At 49.7% G+C, this 26903-nt stretch overlaps 2 protein-coding genes across 6 annotated transcripts in view; both read right to left on the reverse strand.

Moving 5' to 3' along the window:
• Positions 1 to 9976, reverse strand: part of NFATC2 (nuclear factor of activated T cells 2) — a 102173-nt gene extending 92197 nt beyond the window's left edge. For 2 of the 5 annotated variants that reach the window (XM_056354330.1, XM_056354328.1), the window contains exon 1: positions 828 to 1374. Coding sequence is in view for 3 of the 5 variants with exons in the window: in XM_056354328.1 (XP_056210303.1) it covers positions 828 to 972 (145 nt within the window). In the remaining 2 variants the exon portion in view is untranslated. Of the gene's footprint in view, positions 1 to 827; positions 1382 to 8933 lie in introns of those variants that run through there. The other 3 variants (XM_056354331.1, XM_056354329.1, XM_056354327.1) reach the window with 3 other exon arrangements.
• Positions 9977 to 21702: 11726 nt separating this feature from the next.
• The window catches only part of ATP9A (ATPase phospholipid transporting 9A (putative)), a 63597-nt gene continuing 58396 nt past the window's right edge, over positions 21703 to 26903 (reverse strand). The window contains exon 28 of the mRNA XM_056354043.1: positions 21703 to 26370. Within this exon, the coding sequence (XP_056210018.1) occupies positions 26234 to 26370 (137 nt within the window). The 3' untranslated portion in view covers positions 21703 to 26233. The remainder of the gene's footprint in view (positions 26371 to 26903) is intronic.

The following is a 26903-nucleotide window of genomic DNA, read 5'->3' on the forward strand; positions in this document are numbered from 1 at the left end:
AACAAATGTATCTCAGAAACAATGCCCCAGCAATCCTTCCCACTGAGTCCTCTCTTGGCTTTACCTGGTTTACACAAATCTGTATTTTATGGGATAGGAAGTACTCTTTTTAGTGCCATCAACAGAAATATCATTTCGAAAGTCCGGGAACACTTGTCACAGTGTTTGTAGCATCACAGGCTTGCATGAACTCTGACCAGCAGGAGAAAGGTCTGCAAATCTTTCCTGTTTTTCTTTTATTTTAACTTAAGCTTATGGCGTTTGGACCCAGACTGGAAACTGGATCTCCCCAGCTCCTCACCATCCAAGCAGGATGGTGAGACTCATGGCAGGATGCCCTCGGGGCTCCCGGCGCGGTGCCCAGGGTGCCTGGGGGAGCCCCCAGAACCGGCTCCACCGTGCCCGTGCCGCCCCGACGCCGCCAGCCGAGCTCCGCCGCTCACGGCCGCGCTCCCGCACCAGGGTGCGCAGCCCTGCCGTTAACGGGAAGGTCCCACGGCCGCTGTCTGACACGCCACCACCAGACGGGACCGAGCCACTCGCTGCAGTGACACCGGCCGCTGGCCAGGGCGGCCCCGCCGAGCCCGGCTCCCATCGCCGCACCGGCGTCGGGCGGCCGGAGCGGGCCCCCCGCGGGGCTGGCGGCGGGGAAGGGGAGGCGGGGGGCAGGGGTCCGGCGGCACCCCGGCTCCCCCCTGCCCTGCCAGGGGCTGCCGGAGGGTGCGGGCAGCGCTCGGCCCGACCCCCGCAACCGCTCGCTCCGGCAGAGGCGGCCCCTCCGCCCCGTCGGGGCGCGGCAGCGGCTCCTGCGGCGGCTCCTCACCAACCTTCAATCGGCTTCAGGTAGTCGTAGTCGAAGAGGATGGAGAAGTCAAACTCCTCCTGCGGGCTGCCCTCCCGGGCCGGGCCGGGGCCGGGCCCGGGGCCCCCCTCCTGCGGGTCGGGCTCCGGAGCCGGGGCGGCGGCGCTCATCGCGGCAGCGGCGGGGCGGGCGGCGAGGGCAGGGGGGCGCGGGGGGCTCGCCGGCCGCCGAGAGGAGACGGAGTGCGCCTGCCGCCGCGAAACCCGTCGGGATCCTTCCGAATGCAAGTGGAGAGGAGTTAGAGGGGAGAAGGAAGGGGAAAAAAAAAAAAAAGAGGGGAGAAGGGGGGAAACAAGCCAGAGGCTGGGGCGGGGGTCGCTGGGGCGGGCGCAGCTCCCCCGACGGCGGGTGCGGCGGGGAGCCCCGGCGGCGGCACAGGCGGGGGGTTGGCGCAACCGACGGTGGCGGCTTCCTGCTGCCGAGCAGCCACCTGCCGCCGGGGCCGCCCCCGCGGGGAGGAGCCCGGCCCGGCCGCACCGCACCGGCCCCGCGGCGGGACCGCGGCCCCGCGGGAGGGGGGGGCCCCGGGGAGGCCGTCCGGGGCGGGCCGGGACAGCGGAGCGGAGGGTCTGGGAGGTGGGCAAGCCGGGTAGTGGGCTTGCACAGGGGTGGGAGCCTGCGGCAGCCCCGTTCAGCCCCCCTTCGGTGTGCTGCCTCTGCCCTGTTACCCCAGACTGAGCACAGCTGGTGGGCTTGCACGCAGCCACCTCCTCCCCAGCTGTCAGGCCCCTTTCTGGTGAGGTTTCCAGGGTCTCCAGCACCTCCAGGCAGCCCAGGTGTTGCCATTGCCTCCTCCAGGCTTCACACGTCCCACGCCACCTGCTCCTGCCTCCCATCACAGGCAAGTTTCTGGGTGCATCTCGTTCAGCAATCACAGGCTAATCTCTCCTAACTGGAGCACCTTGAGAAACATAAAGGCCATGATGCACAAGGCCTCTCTTCTCCTCCTGCTTTGCTCACAAACAGCGTTTCACAGAAGGGGCCCTTGCCGCCTTCCCTGCTGACCACACTGCCGGTGCTGCCAGCTTCCCCAGTACCTGAACCGCCCTCACCACATTGGCTCTATTCATCAGCATCTTCCCCAGGCCCTTCACAGGGTGCTGGTCACTGCCTCCTGACAGCCTTCTGCCTCCCCGCCCCCGACAGCAGCTGCAACTAGCAATGACTTCACTCATGGGTAGCTGGAGGTCCTAAATTTGTGTGTTTAGAGCACCTGTGGTCAGAAGACTCTGTTCCCTTGCTTACCTGTTTGTGTGGTCCCTTTTATTAGTGTACAGATGGCTGTCACCAGGTCTAAGTTTGAAAAATGCTCTTAGTCTGCAGACAGGGAAGGGAGGCAAAGGGCAGAGGGACCAAGATCATTAAAAAAATATTTTGGTGTTTACTTCAACTTGTTTTTATTTGCTAAGCCTGTTAGCACGACAGCATTAACTACATTACAGCTCTGACCCTAAGTTACTTGCCTGAGGCCACAGAAAGTCTGTTCCATAGCACATATAACCAGAACCTCTGCGTTCATGCTTACACCCCATCACCTTTATCATTCATGCGGCCAAGCAGTGACAAATCACCCTCTCATCACACCCTTTTGCTCTATCCTTTGCCAGTCCCAGAGTGCAAGAGCCTGGACTTTTCCTATGCTTTGAAATCAGTTTCTATGCTGAGCTGCTGAAGTGGCTCCTGGCAGCGAGCCCTGTGCTGGCCGGGCATCCCGCAGCAGCTCTGGGGCAAAAAAACCACGCAGCGTGTTTGGGTGTGGAAGGGGAGCACGGGGAATAGCACACGCCACTGGTGCAGTTGCGGGAAGGCAGGTGGGGAACAATCAGGCTGGAATTAGGTCGTTATAACATTGAATTTGTTACTGAAAAGTGCCAAGGGACAGGGAAACCTGACTTCCAGAAAGGGCGGGTGACCCCGCAGGCGGCATGTGCCAGGGTTTTTACTGAGGTATTTACAGAAGGAGAGGGTGAGCTGGAAATACTGGGAATCCTACTGGTCTATTCACTCTATAAGTTTCCCATTGAAATGCAGTTTAAATGGAGAGGGGAAAACCCATCATTCCGTATTCAGAGCCTCTAGATTAATGAGTGATTTCACTGCAATCAATGCCATACTTTAACTCAGCAGAGACTAAAAGGACTATTTTTTCTCACTGATGCAAAATATACATAGTAACGCAATAGCTTCCTTGGACCAAACGATTTGAACTTTCTCCTGCACATGCTGCCAAAACAACCAGGAATGGCACTGTGCTGGGTTTCCACGTGGTCAGCACACAGCCCTGTGTGCACGTGCACACACGCGTGTGAGCGGCGTGAAAAGGTCAGAGGCTGTGACCGTCTCCTCTCGTGCAGCACGGTGCTGCTCCCTGACCCAGCGTGGCTCCTTGCTCGGGGCAGGGACTGCTGAAGCCTATTTTGGAAAGGATCCCGTGCTCGCTCTGTGGTTGAGCTGGAGACCACAGTTCAAGCCTACCTCATCTGCTGCAGCGGTTCTTAATACTACACAAGGCTCTTGCTCTCTGTAGTTTTGTAGTGTCTGGTTCAGCCAGAAACAGGGCCCTGCTGCCACCGGGCACGGACGGGGGAGCCAGAGCAGCCGGTGATTAGTGGTCTTGGCTACCAGCACTCAGAAATGAGGCCACCCCCGAAAGCTGCAGATGGGGTTGAGCTCTTACCCTCAGGAACGCGAGTGGGCAACAGAGGCTGCTGGCCCCTTGGGGAACACACGCTGCTCTGTCTGAGGGCTTGATTTGCTCTGAATTGTTTAAACGTGAAGAAAACATACACTAAATAAGCCTATTTATAGATCTGTTCTAAAATTATGCTTACCGTTTGCTGGAGCGCTAGCTTTTATCATTGGCCCTTCTATTTAAAATTCATTAGAAAAACCAAATATACTTGCTGATCTTGGCATAGCACTAAAGAGAACTGTCATCCTTGCAGCTAACACCACATGGAGCACGATTGGATAGTATCATTTGTATTAGCCACAGAAAGAAAAGACATGAACAATAACATTGGCCTTTTAAAGTAAGATATGGGTGATTGGCAGGAGAGCGTGGGGAAACGACCCCAACTTCTGCTAAATCTTTATCCGACCCTTTATCCTTTATTTCCTAGCTCGCCTGCAATCCATTAAGCATGTGAAGTTTCAAACTTATCCTCAGCTACTCCTAGAATTAGTAATACTCCTCAAATGGAAAATGTACCTTTTGCTTTCCAAGATGACCATGTCATCTGAAAGAGTTTCACTGCTAACACATGCAATCATAAATCCTGACACTGGCAAGGAATTAGGGTGACAAGACAGCAATGAGAAAAGTGTTAGAGAAACATAGGAATTAGCTCAGCTTATAGGCTTCAGCTCTTTTGCCCAGCAGACAGCTTGACAGACATCAAGGAGCAATAGCCACCGGGCATGCAATCGACTGGATTCCCCCTGCTCCCTTCCGCAGCTCACAGGGCACATGAGGACATTGGTCCCATATGACCACTACGGCACATTGTACAGGAGTAACTGTTTCCACACGCTTTGAGTGCACAGGGGTGTGAGTTACAATACTATATGCTGCGAGCTGTGTTGCAACCTACTGGTGTGTTATTTCAAGCTGAACTGGGGCAAATCCACAAAATACAGATCTGGCCTAAATAGTAGAGATGCATGAAACTATTACTGGGTGCAAGCAGCTGCAGAATTCAGCTCAAGTGACAGATGTAGTTTTTGGAGCCCTCCAAGGGCTGAGCATAGTTCAGCTTCGACCCAAAACATGCTCTCGAGCCAACAATGAGAATAAAAGATTACAAATGGTTTAAGTTTTAGATGTTATAACTACACAACTGACAAATACTGCCCACAGTCTGTCATTAATAATTAACAATGAAGAAAAGGCAGGGCAACTACTAGACTGAAATAGATTGTGGACTCTTCAGCTCAATACACACACTCAGAAAAAGCATCCAGCCACTCCAAATGAAAGGAAAAACCCAAACAATGTGACAAACACTTCCCAATGCTTGTTTTCCAGTAGGGCTGGAGCAAAAGGCTGGAATACAGTGTCCAAAGACTGGAAATACTAGTTTCCCTAAATCTCAATCTTTTTCATATCAGAAACACTTCCTTTCTACAAGAATCCTCCATTTGTTTCTCCTATTACCACTATCAGAAGGCTGACATGCCCACAACCCCCAGCCACTGGTCACCACTCCGGCTCACAGCACTCACATTAGAGATCTGGGAGGCAGCATTAGCTCCTATCTTTTTTTCTGTAAAGCTGTTTTCATGAGCCAAAAAGGTGTTTCAAGAACTTAAGCAAAGCCTGTCCTTGGCAGCACTAACAAAAATTGCAGCCACGTCTACTTGCAGCAGGCTCTACACAGAGCAGAACTGGAAATACACTGTGCTGCCATTTCAGGGAACTGGAGAATGGAAGGAGTCCTTTTCCACATAGTTGGATCAGTGCTTGCCTTTGGCAGGGCTTTGCTTTAATAAACTTTAAAAGTATGTGAGTGCTGGACTACCTAGGTACTAGGGGACAACGCATCCAAAAACAAAGCTAAGAAAGAGTAGTTTCTAGTGTAATACAAACTATGATCTAAAAAGTATTTAACACATTTCTCAGTGTTTAAATTTACTGCAAATATAATTTATCATTTACTGGTTTCACTTTCTACTTACACAGTTCCCATTGCATTCCCTGTGCCAATAACTTCACTAATGCAAGTGATCAGATGATGCTCTGAGCTGAAGAAAGTTTTAGACGATCTTCTCAGAAATATGGTGGTTCTGTAATACTGTAATACCCTCATATTAAACTTTTTAAAAGAAGAAGAGGTAGAGAAAAGTGGATTAAAAATGCTGCACATCTATTTAGCAGCTAAAACCCAAAGAAAGTATGAGTCAATGCTGTCTTAAAAATCTAAGTGTTCTAATGGTGTATGTGGCAGGCATTAGAAATTTAACAGGCAACTAAAACTTGCACATGGACTTAATCCAAGCTCTTTAAAATGAGCTCAGACTGAGAGTGACTAGTTGCTTGGTCTGGAGTGTGGGGAGTGCTGTTAGAGAAAAAAAGGAGAGAGGGGAGAAATATTCTGGTACATCCTTTGAGAGGCACACAGGCACACACGCTGCTATTCAATTTTGGGGTCAGGTTGAGTCAGAGATATTACCCCCCAATTTCAGGCTTAAAGTGGTTTGGCAAGAAAGGACAATGGAAAAATTGCTCCTATCTCCGTGTTCCCATTAAGTTCTGAAGTCTGCAGTGCAAACCAAAGGAATGCACATATCATAGTTCTAAAAAATAGATTAAGCCAGTAGTGGAAAAGAAGCTCTAGGATATTATTATCCTTGGCTATTTAAAAAAAATGAATGATGAAACATTTCAGTTAGAATATCTATTGGAATGTTATAAAAGAGTGCTCCAATTATGTCAGTGTCCCATCTGTGAATGCGATTCCTCCCCTGTACGAAAGACTGAAATCATCTGCTGACTGTTAGCTGGTATAACTGTGTCCCACGGGGCAGGCTTACAGATAGAAAGGGGCTACCTCGAGTGGCAAAGCATTACCAGATGTGGAATAACATGATGACACAGGGACATACGGTCACCTGATGAAAATCCCTGCTGTGGCTGGTGTCTTCCTGACACTTGCAGAAGCACAGCTCAGGAGCAAAGCTGCCAAAGCATCTTTTTGCTAGCAGGGTGTTAGGCTATGCAAAGTCTTCGTTCCCCATTCCGAGCCTGCTCTAATCATAAAAGGGGGCTAGGTCCTAAAATTATTAACACATCATCGTTTACACACCCTATATTAATGAGACTCTTGCATTTTGTTGTGGGTGCAGAAATCCTCCCAAAGCCAGAGACTGATCTCGAAAGTGCCATGTGCTATTAAACCCTAGCAGCTTCATGCAGCTCGCTCTTTGTAGAAAGGCTGGGAGCAGACTTGTGACACAAAGGCGAGTGAGTGCCAGGTCTGCTCTCATCACCCCTTGTGCCACCAACAGGAGCGAGCATTTTGCATAAGGCAAAAACGCATGCAGAGGCCCAGGGGCATATTCTTCCTGAACCATACCATCTCTGGGCTCTGTCGTGCAACTGACTGCACCGCTCATCTGGCTGCTGTGGAATCAATTATTTTATCGGGGGGGGGGGGGGGGGGGGGGGGAAGTGATCAGTGCCTTTCATTTTGGTCTGTGACTGCAGGGCTCTGGGGAACATCTACTCTGGGGAAAGCAGAGCTGCGCAGTTGTGGATGGAGTTGTGGCAGCTGCCACTGGAGTGCTGCCTTGTGCTTTGATCCGCTGCAATCCTGCAGCAGGTGAGAGCGGGACCTCGGCAGCCCTAAGAGCAAGAAGCCTCCTGTCCTTCCTTCTGCTCGCTCTGCAGCCACGTAACTTCTCCGGGATGTTGAGAGAGTGACTAAGAGCAGCTGAAGCGCTCAGGAGAGAGGGAGTTTTGTCTGGAGGAACCGAGGCCACACGAGGCAGGGCAATGGCCTGATCCTGAGGCGGTACAGAGCCGTCCCATTGGCCTGTCCGAGGATGGGAGCTCTCGGCTGATCCCCTTTGGGTGTACGTGCTAATGAGTGTGTTTTGGCAGGTGCCTGGGGAGCTCGCTGCGGCAGGAGAAAACAAACAGCGGCTACTGAGGGCCCTTCACACGAAGCCCTGCGCTGCTGGCCGCATCCCCCCGCACCCCCTCGGCCGGCCCCGGGAGCGCCCGGGGCGGCTCTGACTCAGCGGCGAGCGGCGGTGCCAGCGCCGGCGGGGCGGGGAGCGGGCGGGCAGGCTCGGCGGCGGCTCCCAGGGCGGGGCGGGGGGAATCTAACATGGAGCGAGTGGATGGAGAAGCGCTTCCCATCTGCACCTCCTGCGCCTTTGTCCACGCTGCTCCCCGGCCCAGTAGCCCTGTGAAAATTGCAACTCACCTGCGCTTCCCGCCCCGCCTGCGGGGTGCAGCGCCGAGCACCCCGGGGGAGCGGGCAGGCCGCCCGGGCAGGGGGCTGTGGGGCCCGGCGGGGCAGCCGGGCGCGCTGGTCCGCGGGTGCTTTACAAGAGCCGGGCGGCGGGCGGCGAGGGGGTTCCCGGCGCGGAGCATCCTCCGCCTGGCTCCGCCGCCGCCGGGAGCTGCAGGCACGGCTGCGCCCGGAGCCCCCCTCCCCGCCCGCTAACATCGCCCGGCGAGGGGCCACTTCCCCTGGCTCCGTGCCGGCACCGCACGGCCACTGCCGTGCCCGCAGCCCCCTCCCCATGCAGGGCCGCTCCCGGCGCCGCGCCCTCCGTCGGAGCCCACCGCCTCGCTCGCCGCGGCGGGGCAGGACGCAGGATGCCGCTGCCCCTCCGGGACGGCTGCCCCCTGCTCGGGGGGCCGCGGCGGGGAGACCCCCGCTACGGAGGGGATGACAGCGGGGGTGGGAGTGGGAGCGGCCCCGCGGGCGGCGCGGAGCGGCCGCGCACCGAGCACTGACGGCGGGGCAGACTCCGCCTCTCGCCGCGCTTAACTCTGCCTCCACCGGCACCGGGGAGCGGGGGGGGGGGAGGGTGCACGGCGGCCGCCCCAAGCCCCCCGGCACGGCTGGCCCCCGCCCGCCCCGCGGGGGTGCCGACCCCGACGGGAGTCCCAGGCATCCCCGAGGGCCGCGGGGCCGCCGTCCCCAGCCCAGCGCTGCCGCGGACTCCGCCGCGCCCGGGGAAACCGCCTGCGACGCCCCCGGCCCCCGCGCCGGGCAGGCGGGGAAGGGTTAAGCGGCCGGGAGGTTAGTCAGCCGGGCTCCCGGGGTGAGCGCTTGGAAGAGGAGAGTCCCCCTGGCTGAAGTTGAAAGGAGGTTTCTGCAGACAGAGTTGTATCGCCATCGCGGAGCGCTTCAAACCAAACCTAAAGCCAGTCCAGTCCCTTCCCCGAGGCACCTTCTCGCCACGAAACCCTTCCCGCCTGCCCAACCCCCTGCGAGCGAGCTGGCCCGGCGGGGTAGACCACCTGGCCCGAGGAGGGACCTGCGGGGACCCCCGGGGGCGGGGGGCGCACACACACACACACACACACACACACAGCGCGGGAATACGACCCTACCTTGATCCATAGACCTCATGATGTGGTAATGTACCAGCCTGCAGGCAGTTTCTCGCTGCATCAGGAATTTAAAAAAAAAAAAATCAATAGCAGAAAAAATGGGAAAGAAAAAAAAAAAAAAAGAAGAAAAAAGTCTTCTTTAAACCATGTTCGACCAGTGCCGCCCAGACAGAGGGAACCCCTCTTGCTCGCCTCCTCCGTAAGTGTTTGGAGGTGCAAAGAGGGATCCGAACTGGGCTGAGCTTGTTCCTGAAGTGAAGTCAGTTCTCTGCTCTGAGATGAGGGTTACTAGAGAGGGAAAGGCCACTTCCTTCCCTGCTCCGAGTGTTTATAGTCTTTGAATGCTATAAAATAACGGGATTCCCTCACTGTTTCCTCCTGTTTATCCCAGTGCCATGGAAACCACTGGATCGACTCCATCTCCCAAACTGAGGGCTTTCCTGCAAACTTCTCACTTAGGAATCCATGACGTCTCCCAGCTCCCGGCCAAGGCAGCTCTGCGGCTTTCTCAGTCTGCAGCACAAGCGCCTAATTGTTGAGCAGAAAGTTAGAGAGCGAGAAAGAAAGAAATATGGATGATGTTAAAAATCCCAGTGTGTGCTTTTTAAACAAAACTTGCAGGAACTGCAAAGCCTTTCAAAGCAACGGGGCTTCTGTGCAAAATTTTTCCTTCTTCCCAGCAGAGACAAGCTCGGACTGGTGCTGCTTTTACCTTTGAATAAATCTTCAGAAAACCGAAGCCCCCAGCTTATATTTATGTCTTTTAAACTCGCCAGCACCCTATTAATACCCATCTTGTTACTGGCACAGGTTTTGGCTTCTAATTACCACTGGGTAAATTCTTCATACAGAAGACGAAAAGAAAAAGAAAAAAAACGGTTAATTTGTTTAGTGGCATTTCACAGACCTCTCTCTGTTTCTATTTTTGGATCCATTTAGAAGAGAGGAGCAACCCCATGGATTTCCATTGATACACGTGGAGCTTAGCAAGAATGAAATAGCCAAGGAAGCCTCGAAACCAAGACAACCCGTGTGTGTTTACACGTACTATGTATAAACAGGAAAATAAAGCAAAAGAAAACAGGAAAATAAAGTCCAAGATGTCATGAACTGTGAGCTGCATTACAACGTATAGTTTTCACTAGTGTGTTAATGAGCATCTGGCGCTTGGTACAGTGCTGGGCTCGGTGCGTCCACGCAAGTGGATTTATATAGGTTGGGGGGGGGGGGGGGCAGTGGGTGCACGTGTGTAAAGGCTGCTCCGGGGGCCGTGGCAGCCCCCGGTGTTGGTGCACAGCCCCGGGTGCGGGGTCAGCCGGAGCGCGGGGCAGCAGCGCGGTGAGTCACCGCGGCGGGACCTGGCACCGCGCCGCCTTTCCATCCCTCGCTCCCCGAGCCCCGGCACCGGCTCGGAGGAGGCATCGCAATCACACTTTCTGCTGCTCCGGTTTGTTGTCCCGCAGGCTAGCAACTGCGGGCCGGCCAGGGAAACTCAGCGCACCTCACTTTCCTAGCCTTTGTCATTGTTGGACGCGCCGAGGCGGAAATACCTTCCCCGGCTCCGCCGGCTCGTTATGCAACCAGCTGCCACCGACCCCCGGGGCAGCGCCGGCCCGCGACCCCGCAGCTCCCCCCGGAGCAGCCGCCGCCGGGACCCCCGCGGTCCTCCCGGCCGCACACGGCTGCGGGCACCGCGGAGCCGCGCCCGGCGCTTGGGCTCGCCCCCTGCGCGGCCTCCGCAGCCCCCCGGCGGCCGCCCCCCCTCGGGGTCCCGCCGAAGCCCCGACGCTCGCCCCCGCGGCCGCCCCGGCCCCACGGCGGCGGTGTCGCGCCTGGGCTGGGCTGCGCGGTCGCAGCCGCTGCCGGCATCAGGTGGGGCGATGTCGGACCCGCCTGATCGCCAGTTCGAACCGTTAAAGGGAAAGGGAGGTCGCTGCTCTGCTTCAGAGCGAAGCAACTGCTAATTAATTATTACCCGGGAGAAATCAGTGATTTGGCCCGGTTTCCACCGCCCAACTCCCCGCTGTGGCACTGACCGGTCACCCAGCATCACCCGTTGTATTGCACTGGGAAATGCAGAGAATAGGAACTGGGGAAGGGGCTCTAGACAGGGAGCACTGAAGCAGAGATGAGAGGGGGCGAGCAGAGGAGCAGCCGGGTGGGGGACACACACACACAACCTGGGGGGGCCCAGGGCACCGGGCCCTGCCAAAGGGTATCCCAGAGCGAGCGGAGAATGGGCGACCCTGACGGAAAGCTTCGCCTCCTCCCACGCTGAGCTATAATCGGGGGAGCAGTCCCAGCTCAGCGGTTATGGCACACAGGTTGGCTTCCCTAGTCTGGACCGTTTAAAAATACAATGTCTTTCTTTTAATAGCTCAGTTTGATCGGCTCCCGCTAGTTCACATGACAGGGTTTTCCTAAAATATCTTCTTCCACCAAGTTTTTTCCAACTTAAAAATGCTGAATCCTGCTACCCAAATTAAACTCAGTGCAGAGCGAAAAAAAAAAAAATAAAGAAAGAAGTGAAAGAGGGCTGGCGGCTGCCTCCGGACTGCTAGCATTCCCCAAACCAGCATATGACACAACTGTAAGATTTCCAAGGCTTTTGGAGAGTTCAGCGAGAGAATCGTGTCCTCCACTGGCTGCAGCTTCCCCGCTGAGTTAAACTTTCCTGATGGAACCTTTCTCCATCTGGCTCCGGCTCCCAGCGCGTTGTGAGCGGCCGCGGAGGAGCAGGGGGATGTAGTTCAAGTCTTATATAACTGTGCAAGCTGGATGCGGGGGCAGAGACTTTCCCTAGAAACGAGAGATTTTTATATATATATAGTTATTTTTAGCTTCCTTTTTCAAAGGAAGGCCAAATACCTCCGACTTTCCTTTGCTTTCTTATTTTGGTATCACTAAGGGATTTTATTTTTGGAGGTAAGGAGCTATTAATAACTAATATTTTTAGCTATTTATTCCCTCTTTAGGAGAATACTTCCTCTTCCTTTCCGGGGCACATTCTGGACCACATCCCTACCCCCCAAAACAGATCCACCTTTTCCACTGTACCCATGGCACCCTGTGGGATTTGCCAAAAGGATGCCCAGGGTTTGGGGACAGGGGAGGGGGCACATGTCCCAGCCTTGGTGCTGCCCCCCCACCCCCTCCACCACCCCCCAACCCCCTGGCTCAGGCAGTGGGCTTGGAAACCGACCTTGTCGCTGTGAGCAGCCCAGTGCAGCCCCAGTGCTGGGCTCCCAGCCCAGGAGGTCGAGCAGGCAGTGCTCAGCTACATATGGCTGGGGAGCACCGGCAGCTGGCCCGGGGGCTCCGGGCAGCTGGATTCTCGGGGCTGGGGGGGGGCTGGCGTCGGGGGGGGACCCCTGGCAGCTGCCTGCACCATCGCCCCACCACTGGGCAGGGCAACTGCAGCTCCCGCCGGAGAATGAGTGCTCCCCAACGGCTCCATGCTGTTAATTGGCAATAAAGGTGATTTTACTACTATTATTATTATTTCAAATTTCACATGCTCTCCAGGAGATAAGGCATCAAGGCTTCCTGAGGATGTGCTCTCAGGCCATTGGGGCAGCTGCCCGGAGTTTATCATCATAGACTTCACGGAGACATCTCTGTTTTCCACTTGCAAAAGGTATTTCGGGCTCACAGCGACAATAAGTACTTTTGACAAAAGCTCCTCACTCTTCCAAAGTAAATACTGTTCTCCTCAAATCTGCCATCGCACACAATGCGCTCCCCGGCACAAACTCGCCATGTCCAAGACATTCAGCAGAGCAGTGCCCAGGCACCAGCGGTGCACCCTGCCCGTGCCCTCCCCACACCTATCCAGGGGTCCTGAGCCCCAGCCAGGACCACACTGTCCCGCGTCTCCAGTTCAACCCGCTGAGGTGATGCAGACCAGCACCCCCCCTCTGTTTCCATAACAGCTCTAGAGCATCAGGACTGCATGTTACCAACTCAGGCTTATTCCTGACAATGCACTTGTCTAAATAACATGTTCACTCACTTCATTAAGTTGCAAATGGAGTGTCTGATCTCGTAATGAGCTCCACGTGGCCCGGGGAATCCACCCACATACAGCTCTCCGAGATTGGAACTAGAACTGCTTGAATTTTTCCCATCAAAACATTTTTTCCAAATGAGAAATAGCTTTTCATCTACAATGAAAATTGGTTGAAATTTTCTGTTTTTTCAACAAAACTCAATAAACTGAAAGGCTATTTTTTGAGTTAAAGTATTTTTGCTTGGCTTTGGGGGTTTTGTTGTGTTGGGTGGTTTTTTTCCCCAAAGAACTGGCTTTTGGTAAATGGATGCTGTTTGTTAATATTAAAAAATAATTTTTAAAAGTGAAGAGTGATTTTTTTCTTTATTTTACTTTTTCTTCAACAAAGGCAACCTCAGAAAAAAACCCCACAAATAAAAAAAGGTAGTGAAGAAAGTGTAGAGAGCACTCTTTCTCTTCCCTCTCCCCTCGAAAATTTCCTGTAAAGGAAAAAATAAATGTCTTTCAACTCATTCATAGAACAATAGGGCCCCACTCTCACTGTCTTCAGTCAGGCAGCTCTTGAATTAGAGTCCCCTTATGGGACCAGGAGGATGTAGTTAATCCGGCTGGCCTGATACAATACCATCCTAGGCTGCAATTTCCCGTTCTACCTATTGCTGTGTCTGCCTCCCAGAGACCTGCAGGATTGCAGACAGCAAAGCCCATTTGCAAAGCAGTCGCACACGTTCATAGCCGCTTGTATATGGAAATGTCTGACACCCTCACGTCGGGTTACACGTGAAAGCGTTACCAGATTGCACCTGCAGCTGTAGGAAAACCTGTTTGGAGCTTCAGCCTCCTCAAGAGCCTGGATTTTTTACTGGTTTTTTACCCAGGGAGAAGCCAAACGGCTGAGCCTGCAGCTGGGAGAGCTGCCCAGAGGCTGCCCAGACCCACAGCACCCAGAGTCCCACAGCACCCAGGGTCCCACAGCACCCCCAGGGTCCCACAGCACCCCGAGCTGACCTATGCTGTTACCCAAACATCAAACATCGTTTTCAGGGGACACTTAAGCCCTTCAGATTGGCACTACCTTACAAAATACTTCCACTGATGTGAGCAATAAAGAGGCGTTTTGCAAATGAGCGCGTAGGATAAAATTGAACTATAACCTTCTTTTAAAAGCAAGACTAATCGAACAAATAAGGACTTTGGATGAGGCTGTAAAGATGTTAGTTTCTTGCAAAAGATATTAGCTCTTTAAGATTATAAAACCATAGGTGGTTGGTTGTTTCTGTTGTTTGTTTGTTGGGGTTTTTTTGTTTCATTTTCCAAGATTTTAAGCTAAGGTTCAGAAAAAGAGACAGCCAAACAGAGCAATTACTTGCTGGAATACTTCGGAAGAACATTAGTCACGTTGGGAGCTGGAGAGGTGCTTCTCCATGTGGGCAAGGCCAGTAAGGCACATGCTACCACTTACCTGTTTCTTGCAGAGCCTGGGTCACGGCAGCTGCAGTCACCAAGTCACGCCTGGGGACAAGGTCTCCAACCAATAGCCCTGCAGGGGACAGGCCAGTTCTTCTGCTTCTCAACTCTGGACTTTTAGCCCCATCGAAAGCTTCTGCCTGGGATAAACCCCATTATTGGTCATGTCAGAATTAGAACTGGCCTGTGAACATCCTTCCCGTGGCAGAGGCCGAGAGTGGGCAGCGGGGGCTCATGGGCGCCTGCCAGCTCAGCCCGCAGCAGCCCTGGAGCTCTTCCCCAGGGCACGGGAGAGCCGGGAATCCTTCCCTGCCTGCTCTGGTCAGCGAAGCTGGTCACAACAGAGATCTTGTCCCCTGAATTACACTTGTTACAACAGTACAAAGAACTAGCTGGTTGCTTCTGCGCATTGTTCCCAGCTCACAGAATAATTTGTGGAGAATAGCATCATTAATTAATCCTTACTCCCAGCTATCCAACTCACCTTCCCCTTCTACGGAGATACTGTAGAGAACCAAGGTATGAATTTGAGAAGATCCTTTGGACTTGCAGGTGGCTAGGAGCATTTTTCCCCCGTGGTGGGTTCCACATCCCCTAGGTACATGTCCACGCGTCAGTGGCTTCACAGTTCTCAGCACAGACCTTCCTCCAGGTCCCATGCAGCAGCCAGCACATCTCCAGGGGGGCTGGGGGGCTGTTTGGAAAGGGAAAGCATTCATGTTGAAAGCTAGTCCAGGAAGGACGTGGTGAACCTAGACCAAGACTATGAAACCCACCGTGCTCACAGCGTCCCTGGACTCAAGCGCCCACACTTACTGCCTCCTGCCTCAGCCGGAGAGCACAGCCGAGTGATTTTCTCACACAGGTTCAGAGTGAACTGCGGTTTAGAGTGATATTCTTGTACCTAAAAAGACAGACTGCCACCCACTATCAGGGTGCTGGCAAAAATACGTGTATAAATAGATAGCGTTAGTTTCAGTTATGTTAGGACATAAGATGGTTTATTAATAATAAAACCACAAACTAATCCAGTTGGACACTTGTACATCAGGTTCAGAATGGAAACGCCGATGCGGTCATCTGCTATACCATGTGATGGCTAAACTAAATAAAGATAATTAAAGAAAGGTTATAGCTGTTTTGAAAAGGTGGTTTTATTCCTTTAATATCACCGCCAGGCCAAGGGAATCTGATATTATATCCTGAACACAATTTACAATTCATTACTGGGGCTCTGGCCACACCCAGCAGCTAATCTAGAATTTCACACGTTTAATGAACTTCACACTTGAAATATGTGGTCTGTAAAATCTGATTTACACTGTTGTTAAAATAGTTGGTGTTTGAAAGAAAATATATTTTAAAGTATGTATTTGTGCACAAAGTTTGTTGTGTTTTTTTTTTCCTTAAAAACCCATACCCGGTCATTAATTCACCCCAAAGCATATAAAATGCTCCCTACAGTGTAATTTCTAGTGCCGTATTTCTTTCAGCACCTCAGATTTACTCGTTACGTTTCTTCAGGAGCAACTGCATTCAGTTATGGCGAGGAGCAGAAAGCCCCCACAATGTAATTGCAGGTACTTCAGTGAGTAAGTTAACTTGACAAGTCAGTTGATGATGCAGTCCAGGGTCTGTAATTAGTCCTTACCTGCCACCACCATAAAACCTCTGCATTAGGTCAGTCCTTGCTCGGGCCGTACCAGGGGTACCTCGCCATCCCAGCTCATTCAAGCGTGTTAGCTTTTTATGGGATGTTAACACCTGATATTTCCTCCAGGCTCTGGTTTTACTGAAGGCTTCGTGGCATTAAGTCCTTTGGGCGCTGGAACGGCAACAGGAGCCGAAAGAAAGAAGAGTGGGAATGGGTGTAAATCACCGCCCCGCGCAGTGTCCTGACGGTGAAAGATCACAAGAGACAGCGAGGCTGTTGGAGGAAATAGCTGTCGTTCACGTGTGAAATACAAGATGTTTCTGCTGACGGCTACTTATGGTGAATGCTGCACCTGTAAAAATCAGTTCCACACTTCAGTAACCAGGACGTGCAAGAATTCACCCGGGACTTGAACAAAACCTGAGGATTGTCAGGGCGCGGACGACCACCTCGTTTACACCAGCCGTGGGTCTTCCACCCAGACACCGACCCCAAGCACCTTTTTCCATCTGATTTTGGAAAGATTTTTCCTTATGGGTTAGTGTTGAAAACAGCAATTCCGTATAGAAAGTTTGTTTTCTGGCTTGTTTCTCCTTGTATATAGGAAAGATTGGATATCAAAATCTGATCAGCAGGAGACTTGAAACCTTTTCTAGAAGCAAAACTGGGCAGCTTTGAATCAAACTTCAGTTTATAGACAGCTGCCTGCGAAATTCTGGCACTAGTTTCAGCCTATAATGTAAACTGCCACTTTGGTTCGTTTATCTGGATCCAGCTAAAAGGCAGCAATGCATCTTTACAAATAAATAAATGGATACCAAAGACTGGGAAGGGGCATACCTGGAGAAAGCAGGATAGGTGAAGGACTGGTAACATCTACCCTTGGTGTTTTAGAAATTTCTTTTTAATTTTACAGCCCAGCTGTCAGGGTGAAGGTCCAAGTCCCTATGCTACACTGTGAACAATAATTGATAAATGCTTCTTTGGAGTAGCTCACAGCAGGCAGTGATGGGGTAGATCCCATTTAAAACCGGTCTTCCACTTCTGCAGGGATTTTACTTACCTTGGACACGGACAAATAGAGGTAAAGAGAAGAACCAGTGTTAGTTTCCAGCTCACACTTTGGGCAAAAAAAAATCATTGCTCTTATTTAATTTTATTCATCTTCAATGTTAAAATCACTTTTCTGTTTGTCATCAGGCTTGAAGTAAACTTCCAAGGCTAGAAAGTAGCCAAGATGGCATACTCCATAATTAAAGCTACTTAATAAACAGCAGGTTGTAACTGCTCCAGCTACTTTTAAAAATTAAATTCAGAAAAGGATCTTACATGCAAACCACGCAATTTGTAACTACATCTGCAGGCATGGGCAACACGTACACACACGCACGGCAATCGGGCATGAGGACTGCAAGGGCTGGCACCCACGGTGCTGCCTGGGGGCACTGGGGTGGGCAGCCTTGGTGGGGCTGGGGGTCCCCGGGCAGCTCCGACGGCAAGAGGTCTGCCCGCTCACCCGGCTGCCCTGCGCCCAGCACGCCTTGGCGAGAGAGCGGTTAAAACGCTGGCTGCTCTTCACCACGGCTATGAAATGTTACAGCTCCTGGTGCGCTGGTTGTCACACATCAGGGGAACAAGACGAGGCTAACAGAGGTGCAGGTGGAGAGCAATAAACATTTCCAGCAACATCGCCGGGGCACAGATCCTACTTCGCCGGGGCCGAGGGGACTGCTGGCAGCGCTGCTGCCCTCGCCGCGAGGCGACAAGCTGCGTCACCGTCTGCTGCAGTCTAAAGGTCTCTCCTCCAAGGTCCTAGCCTTTAACTTCTGGAACAAGATCAAAGCCACAGGTAATAGGAACATGGTAAGTGTGACCCATTTGAGCTCCCAGTCCCAAACCCGCACCTGGGAAAGCCAATTCACGTGCGGGACCCTCCCATCCAGAGCGCCAGGATGGCTCTGCCTGTGCTGCTCCAGGAGGGCAGTCACAGCACCAGCAGATGCAGGATGCAGCGGCTCACTGCAAACCTCTGCGTCGGAGCAGAGACGCTGTCTGACAGAGGGAATGCCAATCCTTATAAACGTGCCTTTTATTCAAAACCTTAACCTCAAAGTTACAAAGGGTACAGAGGAATTCTGCCTCTGTGGGAATCATCCCTCGCCCTTCCCATAGGATCAGCACCGTGCGGTGTTGCTTTCCGCGGCAGTTACACCATTGCTGCTGGAGCAGGTAACATACTTCATCAAGACCATTACGTGGCTTTTTATATAATGGTACTGCTGACAAATGGTTTTGTTCTCATTTTAAATAGGAATCCTGATCAATAGCAATTTGTATCACTTTGACAAGTCACACGTTGGTGAAATGTGCCACTGGCCAAACTGAATGTGAAGGGACACGTCTTAAAAACAGAAGAGCCAGCACAGGACAGATCCGTGTCTAATGGCACAGAAATATACCGCCTACAGCAGAGCTACAACACAGCTTTTTCAGAGCAGATGTGAAACACATGAGCAAATATGCTGCCTGAGGAGATCTGGAGCACAGGAGATACCCGCTCCCCACATGCCCACCAAGGTGTGCTCCAGGAGCGCTCCGAGCTGCCCAAGCAGAAGCGCCCAGTACAATCAACTCACCTCTACCCATGCTCTTAATTTATATTATGGGTAATTCTACTTTTACCCTGGTAAACAAGTTTCTGGATATGGTTAAGCTACTCAGAGTGTACATTTAAAGTAAAATCTGTTTCACATAAAAGGACAAATGAGAATGACTATTACCCCCATCTTTAATGCGCTAAATTCTTTTGCACAGATTGTTCTTGTTACTACTTCTTTCTGTGAGAGAATCTGAACAGCACACAATATTCCTCCTTACGTGCACAATTACAGCAAGCCAAGAGAGGGAGGCTTTAAAGTGGGAATGCAATGATTTTAAAACCCTTTTTTGTAACCCACTCACCCCACAACAGTTAGGTCCTAGGCCACAAAGGGAGGAAGAGCAGCGGAGGGAAGGATATTCTTCTGAAGGCCAGATTCTGCAAGATGCTGATCATCTATAACTTTAACTACAAGCAGCAAAAATTCAAGAGATTCACCATGTAACCTAGAGAGCCCCACAGCACTCAGAGTTTTAAGGCCGTGAAATGCTAGCTCGTGGCCCAAAGACACCATAGCATCAGTTCTGATACCGACCAGGACTTCGTGCTGCTAGTATAACTGCTGTTGCACTAAGCAAAGTTTTTCCTTGCATTACCTTTTTGTCGCTGCAGGGATGCTATTTCTGCAGCCAGCCGCTGCTCACGCTCTCTGAAACTCACAGCTTCCATAGGCGGTTGCAAAACATTTATCACAGGTGTAATTTGGATCTGCAGTTCTGGCTTTAAGGTGTGAGAACTCAGCAAAATTTTTGGATTGGGGTTTATCAGTACTCCAGGTATTGATAAATCCCAATCACACTTCCAATATAAAACCAGACATTTGAATACTCTGTGGAACAACTTTCCTAGGGGATTGATTCTGCTGTTTAAGGTGGGGGAAAAGTCCAATAATCAACAGAGGAATGTTGTTCTGCATTCCACGCTCTGCCATGGACTTCGGGTACAGCCTGGAGACCACAGGCTCTCTCTGCCCCCATCTCCTACCTATGAAACGGGAACAGGAGCAGTTACCTTCCTCTAGGGAAGATTCATCATGACACCGGTATTCCATGCCATGGGAATGCATCAGAGAAGAGGCAGAGTAGGTGCACAGCTGCCATGACCTGAGCCATCAGAAGGCAAAGACAGAGGACATCTCAACAAGGTTTTCTTCTCTCCAAATGGTTTAAGGTAAAGACAAACTTCTGTACATCTTCATACAGCGTGTAAGGCTCAGGGCCATAGTAAGATACCCAGTTACCAGCCAGCACCTATTCTTTTATTCTTTTTGTTAGAAGAAAAAAAAAAAAAAGACGACATACTAGTGTGTAACACAACCACAATTTGAAAAATAAGGCCACTGGCATTCTTTGGTAAAGCCTAGGCTGAAAACTTATCCCAGGATGCGTGATCTTCCAAAAATCTGCCAACCCCTGCAGTGTTCAAACTTCTTGTATGACCACAGCCACATGAAGAATGAAATTAAATCCCATGGAAATCTTTGACATTTCTACTATTACGCAATGTTTGGGTGAAAAAAAAAATTGCAGAAATTCTCCTTCCCTTTCCAGAGTGAGTTTAGAAAAACTATTTCTAGCTTTTTTTAATTACACATTTCACCATTAAAAAGAAACCGTCCATAAATTAAAAGAACCACTAACTAGGGCTTATGTAACCCATTTAGAGTGGGAAATTGGTAACACTTGGGAGTGGAGTCTGTTACTGTAATTCCTGGAGTCTATACCGCTCATTTGATGTGTGCAAACATCACAAAAATTGTTTCTTTAATATTTGCATTAACTATTTTACACAAAAAAGTTAATCACAAAAAAGGTTAAGATGCTGGCATCTGCATCCTATAGAATCTAAAAGAAAAACTTTAATATACGTTTAACGATCTGAGGAATAGTTTATCACTGCCTCAGTTAAAGTCTCTCAAGTTATAAATTTACTTTATCCAATTTATTTTTGGGGGGAAGGGTGGGGGGTTTTTTGTTTTCTTTTGGAGCGTTTATGGCTCTATTACATTTTTGGTAGAAAACTGTCATACTGTGTTCTTAATCAATGCTACTGAAGTTTCCCCCATGGAGAATATTCAGCATTAAACTACCTCTCCCCCCCATTCCTGACCCAGCAGTAGGGCAGCCAGCCCGAGCTATGGGACTGCTGTTGTGCTGAGCCAGTTGCTTCAAATGTTCAAGCAATGAGAACATTCCCAAAATAGCTGTTCCTAATGCTATTGCATCATTACTTTTCCAAAAGCAGCATATATGTTTCAAACGAAAGACTTTCTCCTAATTCACAGCAGTGGATACCAGCAGGAGCAACCTTCTTCTCCCCAGTTGGGGCTGCACCAAAAATCACAGGACGATTTGATCAGAATCTTCCTGAACGAGCTGAGTCTCTTGACACTGAATTTACAAATTAACAGGGCTTGTTTCAGACCCTTGGGACAGCTGGGTGCTCTGGGAGTAACTGGTTGCAGGAAAGGCAGCAGCAACGCGGCAGCCTGGGGCTGGAGCTCTGCCTGGCAGTCGGCGCAGCCGGGTCGAGCCGCAGCAGCCGGACACCCGCAGCAGCTTCTGTGCTCCACACCGAGCTGCTCCACACTGTGAAATTGCAATGACAACTTGCAGAAAGCAGTCTTGCAAGAAGGCACTAATAAAGGGCAGCAAAAGCTTACACCAATACTTAAATAAAAAAAAACCCAAACCACCAAAACAAAAAAAGCCAATAATCAACATTCCCCTCCCCTCCAAAAAAACCCCAAACCCCTTCCTGTTAAGACAGTTAGCAAACTGTTCATAGAAAAGAATTTAATGAAGTAGGTCTACACTCATCAGCAGAAAGTACTGATCATTCCGTGGATATTCATTTCCCACATAGACAAGTTAAAGGGCCACAATGTCACTCGACCTATATACTTACAATTCTGTCCAAACACATCTTGGACTGATCACACCAGGACCAACCCAGGTGCATCATACACTGTGGACATAGATGAAGTAAAGAAGTTGCATAAAATTTATTTTTCCACCTTGTTTTACAACATTCCCTTTTAAGTTCTTACACATCTGCAACATATAACTCCACAGAACAATAAATAATTGGCATTCATATTTCTCTTGAATCAAGAGTATTTACACACTGTTTAACTAGACGACAGGTACAAAACATTGGCATCACAGTAAATACCATTTTGACACCAGAATTCATTTCCCCGATTAAAAATTAAATTAACTTAACATACTTTTTTAAACAATTTTAACAATTAAAAATGTTCTGAAAGGCATATAAGTACACAAGTTGTAGTAGGCAGTAGTAATGGACCATATTGGCAAAGCTGTAGAACCCAGGATTTCATGCGAAAGACACTAGTAATTAGGAAATAACTAAGAATAAACAAACAAACAAACAAAAAGAGCCCATCCAGCTCATGCTGAAGATTTTAGTGGGCACTGGACTATCCCCAGCAACTGCGTAGACGAGTCAAAACCCATCCGAACACTTGTGCACAGGGAGCTTGTGACGGTGAGCTGCGTGCAACAGTAGCTCACGTACCTGGCTCGGAGCACTGCTTGTACAAAGCAAGGATTTACAATGCATCAGATGGTGCAGCAGCTTTCTTCCGAAGATAAAGCCACACGACAAGCTTTAGGGATTCACACATTAACCGTGGGGCTCCCTGGCAAACTCAGCTCAACTATAGCAAAGCTCTCCTCAGCAGCTGCACGGGGCGAGAGAGGTTGTCATGGCGTTTAATTGTGAGAGTTCAGTAGATGACAGAAAAACAACACCTCAGGTGCTGCTCAGTTTGGTCCAGCCACAGCTGCAGCTTTCAGCACATAGCTCTCAAGGCAAGGATGATGTCATTCATCACTCCTCAGCCCAGTTGTGATAAGACCCTGCACAGATTTAAGCTGCTGCTGCTGCTGAATGCTGTGTTTCAACTGCACTATGAGTCGAGCAACACCAACGTTTGCAATGATAAACAGGACAAGCTCTAGGGAGGAAATGAATAAAAAGGAAAAAAAAAAAAAAAGAGGAGGATTGCGACACACCTGTAATTACTGCAGAGTTGCGAGAAGAGAGCAGTGCCTGTCCCAAAACCTCCTCCACATTAACTAAGCACTGCAGCGGCACAGCGCGGAGCGTTGGCTTCCCCAAAAGCAGCCCTGGGAAGCAAGAGCACACCAGGAGATGGACACTGCTACCCTACAGCATCGCTCGGGGCATGGTCCCAAAGCACACAACTTGTATGAACTGCTACAGTACATAAACCAGAACTAAAAAACAGGAATAGGAAGAACACTAAGTAAGGCTACAAACAAGATACTACATAGAAGAAAGCAACGCTTCACTTCCAATAAGCACAAATTATCAGCATACTAGAGGAAAGGGATTAAATAAAATTTCCAGCAGAGAACCCATTTATTCAAATGTACAATAAAGATGAACATATGTATTAAACTTTGCTTTTAGAAATTTTTTAAAATAATTTAAGAGAAATAGATTGCAGGCATAAAGTGCTAAACTTGAAAAATACAACAATCATTCCACCTTCCTGCTGTTTGTTAAATGGCAGTTTTAATTTTCTGATCGCTTTGAAGAAATGCAGTGTCTACCCAGACAGAAATTACTTCCTGGATTTACAACCTTGTGCAAAGAAATTAGCTGCAAAGGAACATAATTTGCACCCCAAAACACAGCTACAGATTACTATCAATCCCATTAAATATGTGTTCCTTATTAAAGTTATGATTCAATAAATATAAATTAAATCACAATTCACACCCTTTCTTGGTGGAAGCTAATATTTTGCAAATATGGTCCACTCAGTGTAAACTGTATTGACTTCAGGAAACAGTGAATTCTACCATATATACGTCTCAAATATTTACATACAGTAGCATGGCACTGTTATTCTTGCAGGACATTTAACTACTAATACACACTAGAGAGGGACAGGGCTTTACAAAGCTGTGTACTGCGATGGGTTTGCCAATGGACAAGAGGGACTCGACTTCTCAGTCACAAGAACTGGCCAAAAGAAAGTCTCGATTTTTATATTTAAAGGTACTTAAATCAAATGCTGACCGGGGACTCCAGAACACCTGCACGGCTGACGCTATCCAGGAGCTGTAGCAAGTCACGATGAGGACAACATTAAGTATCTTTTTGGCAAAGTGGCATAATTCACAAAAGGCTGGTAGCCCCACTAGCACCCCACGGGCCGTTCAGGCACTGCTTTGCCTCTGCGACACACATCACTGAGAATGCTGAGCTGCGAGGGCTTCTCCCATCATGAACGGGGCATGCCACGTAAGTAAAAATCTGTATTTATTTTTCCCCTAAGAATAAATCAGATGGGAAGGAAAAAGGGAAATTTTCAAAGTATTATGAAAAGGTGAATATAAGAATTAGTTTTCCTTAGCCCGACGGCTGTTTCTGAAGGTGGCTGCTATGTATTGGGACTGCAGATGAGCCCAGTCAGAAGGCTGGCACAAAAGAAAAACTGGTTAGATTAAAAGAGCATTTGCTGATCTTATTCCCGAAGGATTTTAACACACTTTTCTCATTTAAGAGGGTTTTCCCCACATGAATTAACTCCAAGGTCGTACAGACTTGCACCTTCCTCTCGCCCCGAGCCACACGCATTATGAAGCGCATCCAATTTTCCCCTGTATCTTCTGGAACTTGCATCCTCTGCTCTTTAATATTTACTCACAGGTTCTGAGAGCAAGGAAGGCAGGTCAGGTTGTGCAAAACATTCCCTGGAGCAATGACCACACATCAACCACGCAAGCCACGGCTATCTGAGACCTGAAAATTCAAGACGTACCACCATGGGTCAACACAGACTCCAGCTCTTTTAAAACAACACTCCCATTTTCCACTGATTTTCACATCAGACCTTCCAGCGCAGCATTGTGCTGCTTGCGACAGCGGAATGCCTGTAGCAATGGCAACAGAAGCTGGCAGTCCATTAAAGAGGTTCAGCATGGCACAGAGACGACCAGGGACCTTCTGCTGGTCACCCCAAGTTGGAAGGGCTGCCTTGGGAGAGGAGAAGGGAGCCCAGGCTCGGGGCTCTGACGTTCCTGGTCCCTCTGCGCAGCCAAGCAACAACGGCGCCAAGCAATGCCAGCTCCGACAGTGGTTATTATGATGTGGGAATGAGACAGCAAGCAGCTAATTTAGCACAGACTAAACAGCCATTAGATGAGGACAGCTGCCACTAGAAGCTCATCCATGTTTGATGCACGGACCCAACCGTAAAAGATTCCTGCAACTCTCTGACCTTATCCTGAGCAGCCAAGTATGTGCTGCTCTCCTCACCGTGTTGTAACATGGGCCAATGCTTATTACAAAGCCAGAACTCGTTGAGTTTAATCTTTGAAAACTAAAAATAAATACATAAATTTGCTCTGCACGTGAGCCTAATGCCTTCATACAAACTCCACTCCTGCGATTCAAGTTTAGGTTTTAGAGCAAAGCCAGTGCAAGGTTCTGAAAAACTGCCTCTGCAGGGAGCATGTCATGAACAACATCCACCTCGGAGTGCCTCGGCTTCTTCGCAGCTCATCTTCGCAGCTTCATCCTAACAGGAACCAGATTTCGTGTAGCTGTGAGGAGCAGCAGCTCCGTGACCTCCCCTCTCAGTCTCCAAGGATTCAAGACACGTCTGCCACATTGTCTGCAGAACAGTACGAGTCTCTTCTCACGTTGTCGACACATTTCAAGTCTGATCAACTGCAAACTTCTTTTCCAAAGAGGATTTGCTTTAGTTTGGATATTTTTCTCCTATACAAATAAATACAGTTTGTCACCAGCCCCTTTTAACAGGAAGCACAAAAGCTAAACAAAAATGAATTTCTTCATTTTTTACTACCATTTCTCTGTATTTATCAATGACTGGACACCTCCAAAATCACTAGGGTGACCGAATCTCAAGCACGCTCAGATTCTCAAGTGTGTGTAGACCTGACACGCTGGAGCCCCATTATGGAAACAGCATGCCATAAACCAGAAATCAGCTGACAGCAGTGTAGTGCATCACCTACATTAAGGGATTTCCAAGATGTAAGAAGAATGATAGATAAATATAAATATCAAAGATAAATAATATAAAACAACATAACACGATCCAAGGAACAGCACAGTTACTTAAAAAAGCAACTTAAATTTGCCAACTGTAAATTCCAAGGTCAGTTAGCAGCTTTCAGATACTTTTAACCATGCGTGAGAAACCCACCATCATCACGCTTACACGCATTAGACCCCAGTTAATTTGAACAAAAGTGACAAGAGTTGAATGAACTAACAAGTGCTTCTACCCTCAGAAAACTCCCTTTTATCCTTAGGTTTCTGTTCATGGCAGCTGTGAAGTCTTTTTCAATAAAGCAGCATGTAATAGAGATTACCACATGATCCTTATGTAAGTATCAGACGTATTCATTATAGTAACAACTACATGATTTTTGTCTCTCAGCCATGTGCAGTATCTGTCTCTGGGTGCAATGAGAGCAGCCCTAGGACGTAAGCTTTGAATAGCTTGGGGGAGAAAACCTTCGTCTCAGGTACTTCAGGACGTAGAGGGGAAGGCAGCTCACCAGAGTGATGACAGTGACTTTCCACAAGAACGACAAAGTTGCAATGAAATAAACATCTGCACAAAGAGAAAAGCACAAATTCAACAAAGATGGGAAACACGTTCTGGGAAGAGGTACAGAAAAGCAATTCCATCTACCAACGCTTCTTAAAGTACCCTCATCTTCTCCATACTCAAGTTCAAAGCTCATACGGTACACCTGGCTCCCCAAACTCTTCTGCCCTTCTCTTCCACAAAAGGTACAGCTTTCTGCACAGCACATTGCAGCAAGACATGCAGCTCCCCACAGGCAAGTGCCCACACATACCCCATCCGAAACAGGGCTATCCATCTCCTGGCCATACTGAGCTTCTTTAAAGGGACTACTTGTCCTCTGACTCCAGGGGCTACCTTCTGCTACTTTGCTGGTAGCCCGGCAAATGCATCTCTCAACTGTTATAATACCTCAGAATCTTTGCAAAACATAGTTGAGGCATCGTTCAAAATGGAGCTGGTATACCCAAGTGCAAGAGATCAGAGCTAGCCCACTGGGAAGTTATCCTCATCGACTTCAGAGTCAGCAAAGAGCTTTACGGAAGAAGTAGTGACAT

The sequence above is a fragment of the Falco biarmicus genome, chromosome 10 (assembly GCF_023638135.1).
Source record: "Falco biarmicus isolate bFalBia1 chromosome 10, bFalBia1.pri, whole genome shotgun sequence".
NCBI lineage: Eukaryota > Metazoa > Chordata > Aves > Falconiformes > Falconidae > Falco > Falco biarmicus.